Genomic DNA, 12626 nt, shown 5'->3' with positions numbered 1-12626 from the left:
CCTAAAGTTTGTGGTAACTCCCCCTTCCCTATCGCCTCCTCAAACATCCCCACCATCAGCGGTACCAGCTTATTTTTGAATTTTTTATAATATTCCACCGGAAACCCATCCGGCCCCGCCACCTTCCTCGACTGCATCCTCCCAATAAGAGGCGCTGAATTTACGGGACTTGGTGCAAGTTAGGACCCGGGAAGCAGAGTTTTGGATGACCTTGTGTTTGGAGATAGGATGTAGGAGGCTAATGAAGAGGACATCGAAATAGTCAAGTGTGGAGGTAACAAAGACTGAATGATGGTTTCATCAACATATATAAGTTGAGGTAGAGCAGAGTCAGTCGATGTTTCAGAGATAGCCGCAGCTGGTGTGGCACCATATGCAGTCTGGGGTTAAATACGACATTGCAAATAGTCTGGTTCAAACTCCGGCAATTGTTAGGGAGAGGAATGAATTGGTGGCTGGGGTTCCAGCAGGGCCGAAGATGATGACGAGTTTTTCCAATGTTTAGTTAGAGGAATTTCCTGCACATTTGTATGCCGGAGAAGCAGTGTGACAATTTAGAGACAGTAGGCAGTAGTGGAGAGGTGGTGATAAGGTGGAATTGGTGCTGGCAGCGTACAGATGAAAACTGCTGTCTTTGGCTGATGTTGCTAAGGGTTGATGAGAAATGGGAAGAGAAAGATAGATTGATCCTTGGGAGACACTGGGTGAAGTAAAGGCTCAGGAGTGAAAAATAAAGTTTTGCAGGTGATTGTGTAACAAAGTGGACATATGCTTGTGTGGAACATAAACGCCACTACAGACCCGTTGACTCGAATGTGTCTGTTCCTGTGCTGTGAAGTCCTCAGTAAATATTTGAATTGAGCTTTTCATTATATCATAACTGCCTGGGTCCCCAGCATCGCATTTAGCGGGTATCACAATGATGTGCTGGGGAATCGCTCTAGGCAGTTCGCACGTAAGGGTTTACCCGGAAATTGTCCAGAAGTGCTACATCCCCAGACAATTGCGCTGGGCTGGGGACCATCCAACAAACCCCCCCCCCCCCGGCACTCTGAGGACGTTCTGGACCGTTGTATCTACTTCCAGAGACAAATTGACCGGGAAGAGATGGAGATGACATTTTATATTAATCTGATCAATTGCCATACACGCTGGTATCACCAGGAGCACTTTCTGATAGTTAGGGATTAGTTCCTGCTGTGTCAATAGCATACATCTAACAAGTTCTGACGACATCCAGTTGTTGCCTGGCTAACAATTATCTTAATTTCAATAGTTTTTGCAGAACCGATTGTAGATGTGTTCTAGTGCATTTGCAGGCTGAAGAGTACAAAGAATATTAAATATATATTTTCAAAATTAAAAAAATTTGCAGATGCAGTGGCTGACTTTTCCTATTCATGAATACTGACAGCAGGCTGATTTCCAGGTCGTGAACCCAGACATGCATGTAACGTGATATCGGGTGGGATCTTCCCCGAGAAGACCATTTAAAAATATACTTCTGAGATCACTGCCCTGTTAGGACAATGGGAAGGCTGAGGAGACAGGAGGGACAGTAAGGACCTGAGATGAGGGAGGCCAACAGCTTTCACTTTTGCTACAGTGGGAGTGCAGTTGCACTGATTGGGATATTGGGATATGATGAAGCAATGTGAGTAAAAGAAGACTAGGCTGAACATGTCAAAAGACTTTTCTTTGATCTGATCACTTACAGTAGCAACAGTTTCCACAAAAAACTACTGCACTTGTAGTTCTGTGCTTGGCCATAATCGCTGACGTACTCTTTTCAAAAAAGGTCAGATTGCGCGTAAATGCCAACTGGCCAGTGCCTTCTAATTACCGTGTGCTCACTTCTGGTGAGCTTCTGAGTTCTGCTCACTGAAGGGATCATATTCACTTCTGGGAAGATTACAAAATCTGGGGAAAATTCCCATTGATTAGGTGTCAACTACCTTGAATGCCTTCCTGCCAGTGCTGGTTGGGTTACCTTCCCTGCTTTGAAACTGCTCACAATAGAAGTGTGGGAAGATGTTGGGGAGTAGGTCCAATACATTTTCTTTGCCATTTTCCCAGCACTCCTCCAAGGTACTGGCAAAATCCCCCTCAATGTCTGCAGTTCTAAGGTGGTATTCCTTGAAGTTTCAGTAGTGTCTATCTATGAAGTACCAGATATGCCCATCTGTTATCTGACTGACAACAGTTCCTTTTGCTGCAGTGGCTCATTTCCAGAATACGGTCATCCATCAAGTATCAGAAAGCAATTGTGATACCTGCCCAAATGATTTTGCAATTAACCAGTGTTAATACATAAAATACAGAAGCAAAATGCAGTGGATGCTGGAAATATGAAAAATGAATGGAAAATGTTGGAATTACTCTGATCTGACAACATATAAGGAGAGAAAAATTAAGAGCTAAGAAACAGCAATGGGAAGTGGACATTGGTTGGAGTTGTTTATAGGCCACCAAATAGTAATGGTAATGTGGAGCATAGTATTAATCAGATGACGAGCGAAGCATGTAGCGGGGCAATACTCTGATCATGGGTGACTTCAATCTGCAAGTAGACTGGACGATGGGTTTCTGGAGTATGTTAGGGATGGGTTTCTAGAGCAGTGTATTGAGGAGTCAACCAGAGGACAGGCTATTCTAGATCTAGTATTATGTAATGAAAGGACTAATTAATCTAGTTGTAAAAGAACCTTTAAGGATGAGTGAACGCAATATGATGGAACTCTACATTATGTTTGAAAGTGAGGAAGTTCAATCTGAAGTCATGATGTTAGAGAATGAAAGAAATTGTGAAAGCATCAGGGACAAAATTGGCTGAGGTGGTTTGGGAAAATACATTAAAAGGCATGATTGTGAATAAGCAATGGATAATCTTCAAAGAACTATTACATAGCGTACAACCATATATTACTTAACCTAAAAAAGCCAGTCAAACATGGCTGATAAAATAAGTGAAGCATTGTACAAAATTCAAAGAAAAGACTTATAAAGTTGCCAGCAATAATCGTACACCTGAGGATTGGGAGGTTTTTAGAATACAGCAAAGGAAGGCCAAGAAACTGGTAAAGAAAGGAAGAGCAGAATATGAATGCAATCTAGCAAAAAACAGAAAAACCAGACTGTAAAAGCTTCTATAGGTGCATGGGTTTATGAATGCAAAATATGTTAGACGAACTTGGGAGTTTTTTTAAGATGTCACTTACAAATTTATAAAAGAGAGTCGATGGACGTAGTATATTTGGACTTTCTGAAGGCTTTTGATAAAGTCCCAACCAGGAGGTTAATTAGCAAAATAAAAGCACATGGGGTAAGATCAAAAAAAGAGTGAAACAGGGGGTTGATTTGAGGCAGACGTCTGGAGAAATGATGAGATGCGAATTTGCCGATCAGTGGAAAACAAGTATTTTATATTTGTGATGAGAGAAAACATTGGGGCTATAGAGGTAGTAACTTCGAAGTGGAAATAAGGAAATTGGCACATGTCTGCCAAAAGCCACCTCCACAGAGTGAATAACATCAAAGGGAAAGAAATAGTACAACTATAGAAGATCAACGATAGAGAGAGGCGCAGCCAACATCAGAACTACATCAAGTTGCAGACAGTCTCCTGAAAGAAGCAGCCATTTTCTGTCTTGCTGAACCTGAAGAATATTTCCCAGATGTGGCCACGTTAACCTGGTTGTGGTAATTGCTTGCTGAATTTAGCACATATAGTTATGTAAAATTAGATGTTCTTTGGGGAAAGGTGTGTCTGAGTTCAGGTAAATGTAGGTAGTTGGGACCAAGGGATAGTTACATGGGAAATTGTGTGTTTGGGCATCAGTGTCAGAGGATTTTATAGTCCTTCTCCTTGTCATTAGTGTTTTGTCTTTGTAATTGTTAACACAACGTCTTGACTGTTCCTCACTGGGTAGTACACTGCTCCTCGCATACCAGAGAAAACACATACACCATGATGAACAATGTTCCAAATTACCTTCTGGGCTTTGGCATACTCTCGCATTTAACAGCGTAGTTCGTAACAATGAGTCATTCTCATGTTGACAGGCAGTAGCTAGTGGGTTCCACAAGGATCAGTACTTGGGGCCCCAACTGTTCATAATATAGAGCAATGATATGGATGTAGGGACCAAATGTAATGTAATATTCCCAAGTTTGTGGAGGATACAAAGGTAGGTGTGAATGTCTGTTGTGAGGAAGATGTAAAGCGGTCTCAGGAGGATTTGGATTGAATTAATAAGTGGGTAAGAACATGGCAGATGGAACATAATGCAGAAAAATGTGAGGTAATCCATTTTGGTAGAAGGAACAGATATACAAAATGGTGAGAAATTAGAAAATGTAGATGTACAAAGGGTGTCCTTGTCCATAAGTTACTGAAGTCTAGCATATAGGTGTAGCAAGTTATTAGGAAGGCTAATGGAATGTTAGCCTTTATCACAAGAAGATTTGACTATAGGAGTGGTGAGGTCTTGCTTCAATTATTTAGGAGCTTGGTTAGACCGCACCTGGGATTCTGTATGAAGTTTTGGTCCCCTTATCTCAGGAAAGATATTAATTAATCCTAGAACAGTGCAGAAGGAGGCCATTCGACCCATCGAGTCTGCACCGGCTCTTGGAAAGAGCACCCTACCCAAGGTCCACACCTCCATCCTATCCCCATAACCCAGTAACCCCACCCAACACTAAGGGCAATTTTGGACACTATGGGCAATTTAGCATGGCCAAACCACCTAACCCGCACATCTTTGGACTGTGGGAGGAAACCGGAGCACCCGAAGGAAACCCACGCACACACGGAGAATGTGCAGACTCCGCACGGTAGCACAAGTGGATAGTACTGTGGCTTCACAGCGCCAGGGTCCCAAGTTCGATTCCCCGCTGGATCACTGTGCAGAGTCTGCACATTCTCCCCGTGTCTGCGTGGGTTTCCTCCGGGTGCTCCGGTTTCCTCCCACAGTCCAAAGACTTGCGGGTTAGGTGGCCATGCTAAATTGCCCTTAATGTCCAAAAAAAGGTTAGATGGGGTTATTGGGATACGGGGACAGGGTGGAAGTGACGGCTTAAGTGGATTGGTGCAGACTCGATGGGCCGAATGGCCTCCTCCTGCACTAAGTTCTATGTTCTAATAGACATGGTGGATGCGAGTACGATGTTTCCCTTGATTGTGGAGTCTAGAACCAGGTGACATAATTTCAAAATAAGCAGGATGCCATTAAGGATTGAGACGAGAAGCTATTTCTTTACACAGGGGGTTGTGAATCTTTGGGATTCTCTACCCCAGAGAGTTGTAGCAGCTCAGTCATTGTGCATCTTTAAGGTAGAGAGTGATAGATTTCTCATTAACAATAACGCAAGGGACTATGCGAAAGTGGGTGTAAAGTGTCTGATCAGCCATGATTGGAAGAACAGGCCTGATGGCTGAATGGCCTAATCCATTTCCTTTGAGATAACAGGTGGAATTTAATGTAGACAAAAGGGATCTCGCCAACTGGTTGAGGAATCAGCGGGTCCTCCACACCGCTTCTCTCCGGAAACCTCGATGCAATTGCCAGCTAATCGGGCTTACCTGGACAGCTTCGGGCCTCCTGTATCATCAAGCACAGAGTAGGGTGGAAATCCCACCCCTGAGAGCTGCGGTCAATGGAGCCAGGCAGCTCTGCATTACCAGCAGCACCACTTTAATGGTGGCCACTATGGTATTGCAGAGAGCTCGACCATAAATTGCAAATGAGTCCCCAGATATAGATGTGTGTGGACCGGATGTGTCATGGAGAGGGGTCACCTTCCCGGGTGGTGAGGAGGAGGGGTCAACAGGAAGCGCAGGGGTTTGGCTTCCTGTGGGGCTCCCCTTCCCAATGCCAGGTAATTGGCCTCAGATTGTCCATGAATAATAAAAGACACCACCCTCCCTTCCCAAAGGGCTGCAGGTGATTCGGACGTGTTTGCTGGGTGGCCATCGAGTCCCCTGCTCGCCACTGGTTAAGTACCAATGACAAATGTACTTTTAATTTGATCGGGGAGTGGAAGGCAGCAGTTCTTTAACCCACACCTTCCCACCTGATTGCACCTCCTATAGTTTCACTTTGCCCTGTTTCGGGGGCGGGGGGGGGGGCACATTAAGTTCCACCTTGCGTCTCAGGTTTAAATCCTTTCAACAGAACTAAGTATTGCGGGCATTTTCTGTTTCTATTTACGTAACGTCTCTCAAACCAGCCACTCTGCTTCTAGGAATAGTAAAACGCATGTCTCCCAGTCTGGGTTACTTCTTTAAACAAAGCTGACTTTAATCATAGTAAAGACATGGAAGAAAAATATACTACAGTAAAATAGCCGGCATTTGATTTCGAAACAGAAATATGCTATTTTGCCCCTCAAACATTTTGAGTTATGATCATTAGGTCATTGTGAGCTTTAACTCCACTCCATTTATCCACTGTTCTTTCATATCCCTTAATATCCACCAAAAATCTATAATAATAGCATCAGAAAAGAGTAGGATATACTCAGCACCTCAAGCAGATCTGTGCAGAGACAAACAAAGTTAAAACTTGGCGCCATGGTAGCACAATGGTTAGCACTGTTGCTTCACAGCGACAGGGTCGCAAGTTCGATTCCTGGGTCACTGTCTGTGCAGTCTGCACATTCTCCCCGTGTCTACATGGGTTTCCTCCGGGTGCCCCGGTTTCCTTCCACATGTCCCGAAAGATGTGCTGTTAGGTGAATTGGACATTCTGAATTCTCCCTCGGTGTACCCGCACAGAAATCGGAGTGTGGAAACGGGATTTTCACAGTAACCTCAGTGCAGTGTTAATGTAAGCCTACTTGTGACAATAATAAAGATTATTATTACAATGTTTCAGGTTGATGACCATTCATTAGAACAGGAAAATATTTTGATCAAGCTCAGAGGCAGGAAAAGGGGGAGGGGATAAATGAACAAAAGAGAAAAGTCTGCGTTAGGGTGGAAATCAGGCCTCATCAAATGACAGAAGGGGTGCAATGCAAGGCAAAAGGGGAAGATGTTGGAACAAAAGAAACAAGATGACTCCAGAGGATCTGTAACTGGCAACAACAGAACCATTATCAACACCCACTGTTTAAAAAAAAATAAGAAAGCACTTATGATTGAAATTGTTGAGCAAGTGTTGATGGCGGACGGTTACAAAGTGCCTAATCAATGATTTGATTAGATTTATTGTCACATGTACCGAAGTATAGTGAAATGTACATTTCTGCGGCCAAGGGAACGTACACAGTACGTACATAGACAAAAAATTGATAATCGACAGAGTGCATTGACAAATGGTACATCGACAAACAGTGATTGGTTACAGTGCGGAACAAGGGGCCAACAAATACATGAGCGAGAGCAGCATAGGGCGTCGTGAATAGTATTCTTGGAGGGAACAGATCAGTCTGAGGGAGAGTCGTTGAGTCTAGTAGCTGTGGGGAAGAAGCTTTTCCTATGGCTGGATGTGCAGGTCTTCAGACTTCTGTATCTTCTGTCTGATGGAAGGGTCTGGAAGAAGGCAAAGCCTGGGTGCGAGGGATCTCTGATAATGCTGACTGCCTTTCTGAGGTATAGACAGAATAGCAATTCTGTAGAAGAATAGCAATGAGTTGCTATTCTTATCACAGAAGAAAAATCTAAACATGTGTTCACTATTAAAATGTTTAGATTATAAACCCGTTCACAGTAACTTCATTGCAGTGTTAATGTAAGCCCACTTGTGACACTAATAAAGATTATTATATTATAAATGGGTATGACCAGTTTAGAGTCATGAAAATGAGTATGCATGCTGAGTGCATGCTCTCTGTTTTGTTTGAATTCAGGCCCAGGAGATGAAAGGGCCATGAATTTGTTGCCTTTTGTTTTTGCATTACTTAAGTGTGTAAATACTTGCACTTGGGGTAAGTGAAGAATGTAACGTTATAGTGTATAAATAGGTAGGTGATTGTGTTGTCAGTGCTACCCAGCCAAGAGGCCTTGGGTTCCAATTTTGTAATGTGATTTTTTTTTTTACAGTTTCAGAAATGTGAAAATTCTAAACATGTTGAATATCAGCTCTCCATTTGTCAGTTGTGGCACAGAGTAAATACACTTTTTTTTGCTGAACGCTTAGTGTATCCAGCAGTATTAAACACCATATGCTTCCAAGTATGCAACAAACAAAATTTGTTAAGTTTTGATGTATGTGTGTAATTCAATTTCTAGTTCCTGAATACTGGTGTTCAATTGCTTACTTCGAGATGGATGTGCAGGTTGGTGAAACGTTCAAAGTGCCATCTAACTGTCCTGTGGTTACTGTTGATGGATATGTGGATCCCTCTGGAGGTGACCGCTTCTGTCTGGGCCAACTCTCCAATGTTCATAGAACAGAAGCCATTGAAAGAGCCAGGTAAAAAAGAAATATGTGGTGGAAGAGTGTCTTGGATGCAATTTATTTGAATTTTATGTTGTATTTCAAAATAAAACATTGCAGTAAAATACTGTTTAAATCTAATAGATTTCTAATATCTTTGAATTCACAAAAATGTCAACAGCAGCAAAAGAAATATCCACACCTCTTCAAACTTTTATAGCCTAGTTCCTGTTTTCAGTGGGAGAGAAGTGTGAAGCTTGCAGTATTGATATATTTCTGTGAGCACAACATGCATTTGCAGGGTCAGGTTAGCCCAAGGTTTATGAGAGAAATTCCTGAAACTGGTGCTTCTATAGCTTTCATCACAGCTAGCCTACATTAATGCAGTATGAAAAGATACAAGTCCACCAATTGCAATACAATGGAGTGAGTGCATGTAATTTTGATGGTTTTTTTTAAGCACACAAATTACATGTCTAAATGCCTTCATGGCCTGGGCCTTCCCTTTTTCTGTCACTTTTAGTTATACAATGTCACCCACCCCCGAACACTCCAGTTTTCTTACTCCAACTTCTTTTACATTTCCCCCTTCCATTCACTCAACAATTGCAGTTTTCAACCTCCTGGAACACCACTTTGGAATTCCTCTTTAACCCCTTTCACCCTCCTCAAGACTTTGCCCTTAAAATCAAGGTTTCTGACTAGGTTTTTGCTCACACCTGCGAGTACGTGGCATCTATGAAGCACTTGACAATTTTTTGTATTATTGGTGCTATATGAATATCTAGCTATTAAATCATAGAATCCCTCCAGTGCAGAAGGAGGCCATTCGGTCATCGAGTCTGCGTTGACCCTTGCCCCGATAGAGCACCCTACCTAGGCCCAATCCCCGTAACCCCACCTGACCTCTTGGGCAATATCATGGCCAATCCGCCTAATCTGCACTGTGGAAGGAAACTGGAGCACCTGGAAGAAACCCATGCAGACACCTGGAGAATGTGCAAACTCCACAAATAGTCAACCGATGTCGGAACTGAACCCGGGACTCTGGCACTGAGGCAGCAGTGCTACCCACTGTGCCTCCGTGCCATGTATGTATGGATGGACGTCTGGCACTTTACCATTTTTAGCTTGGATTCAATAAGTTGGACATAGTTTTGAAGGATGTTATTTTTTCAGTAAAACATAATAATTATTAATGGAACATCTGTCTATCATCGTTTGTGCCTATAAAAATTAAGTGGTTCAATTTATGTTGTCTTTCTTTGATGAAAATTGGGATATTAGTTTTGTGTTTAGTGCCCAATCAGATTATAAAAGCGAAAACCGAAGCGTGTCCTTACATTTAATGATGCTGACACCATTTGAAAGAAATATGTTTTAGCCAGATTGCATGTCCCAGTGGGATGCACAAAACAGGCCTGCTGGAAATAGGATATGCATCCTCTTGAGAGTGCTGGCAGTACATTCGGTTTCTTCACTTCCAATCAGCATTGTTTTGCCTGTTTTCCTTAAATGAGAAGTCCTGTTAATGGTTGGTTCACAGCCAGCACATTTGCAATGTCATTGGAAAGCAATTCATTTTTAAGTAATTTAAGAAAATTACACCACAGTTATAACATGTCCATTTTATAACTGCATTAAGTTTATGATAAATGGGACGATGTTTAAAGCCACATGGCAGCACAGAGAAAAAATGCCAGAAGATCAGTGATGAGTCTTGGATTTCCATTGTTTTTCAAATTTATGCAATCTATCTTTTAGCTCATTAGGACCATGTAAATGATTGGTCTCAGTAATATAAAAGCAAAATACTGCAGATGATGGAGATCTGAAATAAAAATTAAAGGTGCTGGAGGAACCTAGGTCAAGCTGTATCTGAATCCAATATGACTGTGTTTAGGACGGGCAATTGTACATGAAACGTTAAGTTATTGGACAGGGTCAAGTTTCTTTAAATCGTAACTGGAGTCTTGAGTTCAGGTTCCTGGCTGCTTGACTCTGCTGAAAGTGTGCGCTACCATTATAATATGTGTATGTAAATCTGAAGAGGAACACTTTTATTATTTATAACATGATTTTGTTATGTTTACAACTAAAACATGGAGCTGAATGACAATTATTTGATTTGAAAAGCTGCTCTTGGAACTTATCAATGTCTGTAAGACCTGTTTATTTTAGGCATGCTTGGCTAAATTGAAACAATTTATAATGAACTAAAGGTGCACATCTGCCCCTCTTTTTTTAAAACAATGTCTGAAATCTCAGATTTAGATTATTGGCACAAGCAGCTGCAATAATAATTCTGATTCTTTTTTTTTTAAATTTAGTGTACCCAATCAATTTTTTCCCCAATTAAGGGTAATTTAGTGTGTTCAATCCACCTACCTCGCACATCTTTGGGTTGTGGGGGCGAAACCCACACAAACACGGGGAGAATGTGCAAACTCCACACAGACAGTGACCCAGAGCCAGGATCGAACCTGGGACCTCGGCGCCATGAGGCAGCAGGGTTAACCCACTGCGTCACCCTGCTGCCCTGATATTTCTGATTCTTCAGACTGTGGGTGCAAGCATTGAGTTTTTAATACTGATTATATTTCTTTCGACTTGGGCTAATAATAAACCTCTTTACTGCTTGATTGCTTTTGCTGTCAGGTTGCATATTGGAAAAGGTGTGCAGCTGGAATGCAAAGGGGAAGGAGATGTCTGGGTGCGATGTTTGAGCGATCATGCAGTCTTTGTGCAGAGCTACTACTTAGATCGAGAAGCTGGGCGTGCTCCTGGTGATGCAGTTCACAAGATTTATCCAAGTGCATATATTAAGGTTGGTTAAATTGGATTAAACGTTCTCTTGCTCTGATATTGATTTTGTCTCCATTTTTCCCCTTCCCAGCTGGTGTTCTTGAATAAATAATTTCTATCATACTGGCCTCTCTGTCCTCTGCTTCTTGCAGTGTCCCAATGAAACTTAACGCAAGCTGAAAAAACAGTATCTCATCTTTCAATTCGGAACTTTACAGCTTTCCAGACCTTTCATTCAGTTCAGCAATTTCAGACCGTAATCTCTGTCCCCATTTTGTTTCCTTTTTCTTTATAGGTTTTGGTTTTAGTCACATCTTTCCTTTGTTTTTACTTCTGAGTGGCAGCTTTTTACAATTCTGCCATTCACACCACCTCTAGACATATCTTTTGCTTCTTTACTTGTCCTTTTGGTTCAGCACCAACTCAGTCTCCAGTCTTTCATCTCATCACAGATCTTCCTTTTCCGCACACTTTCACTTGCTTTAAACCTGTTATGTTTTTAACGTTGCCCAGTTCTAATGAAAGGCCATCAGTCTGAAACTTTAACTCTGTCCCTCCACAGATGGTGCCTGACCTGCTGAGTATTTCCAGAATTTCCTGTTTTTATTTCAAATTTCCAGCACCTTCTGTATTTTGTTTTTGTAACTTTTACAATATGCTTAACAATCTTGTATACATTGATAAGACTAGATATCTCTTTTCAAGGTTGCAAGTCTGGGTCCATCCAGTCCTTCCACATATTTCATACCCTGGTACTGGGGAAGCAGCCACTTGGTTTTCTTCTGTACAACCTGCAAAGTTGAAATGTCTTTTGTTTCTTGGTGACCAGAACATGATGTAGTATAACAATAATCTTTATTGTCACAAATAGGCTTACATTAACACTGCAGTGAAGTTACCATGAAAAGCCCCTAGTTGCCACATCTGGCGTCTGTTCGGGTACATGGAGGGAGAATTCAGAATGTCCAAATTACCTAACAGCACATCTTTCGGGACTTGTGGGTGGAAACCGGAGCACCTGGAGGAAACCCACGATGACACGGGGAGAACGTGCAGACTCAGCACAGACAGTGGCCCAAGCCGGGAACCGAACGTGGGATCCTGGCGCTGTGAAGCAACAGTGCTACCCTCTGTGCTACCGTATTGAAGGCATAGTCTGATCAAAGCAGTAAACTTTTGATTACATTTCTCCTGATGTCACTCTCCACCGTCCCTACCGTGGCTCATCTGCCAAAACTCTGTGTTGTTGCCATTTCCAGACCCAGTTATTTTAATGCTTACTTTGCCTGTTCCTCATCCTTTATCTCCATGAACTTCAGATCGTTCAAAACTCTGCAGCGTTGTCATATTCTGCGCAAAGCTATCCACTTTCATCACTACTATCCTGCCCTATGTAGCCACTTGGTCCCTCGATGTCTCTCATGTAAAATTCTCATT

At 42.2% G+C, this 12626-nt stretch overlaps 1 protein-coding gene across 2 annotated transcripts in view; it reads left to right on the top strand.

The window, feature by feature from the left end:
* Nucleotides 1–12626, top strand: part of LOC140409179 (mothers against decapentaplegic homolog 4) — a 140809-nt gene that overhangs the window by 94673 nt on the left and 33510 nt on the right. For both annotated transcript variants that reach the window (XM_072497413.1, XM_072497414.1), the window contains exons 9-10: nucleotides 8237–8420; nucleotides 11043–11211. In XM_072497413.1, coding sequence (XP_072353514.1) covers nucleotides 8237–8420; nucleotides 11043–11211 — 353 coding nt within the window. The remainder of the gene's footprint in view (nucleotides 1–8236; nucleotides 8421–11042; nucleotides 11212–12626) is intronic.

The sequence above is a fragment of the Scyliorhinus torazame genome, chromosome 3, assembly GCF_047496885.1.
Source record: "Scyliorhinus torazame isolate Kashiwa2021f chromosome 3, sScyTor2.1, whole genome shotgun sequence".
In the NCBI taxonomy this organism is placed as follows: Eukaryota; Metazoa; Chordata; class Chondrichthyes; order Carcharhiniformes; family Scyliorhinidae; genus Scyliorhinus; species Scyliorhinus torazame.
This window is presented reverse-complemented; position numbering and strand designations above follow the sequence as displayed.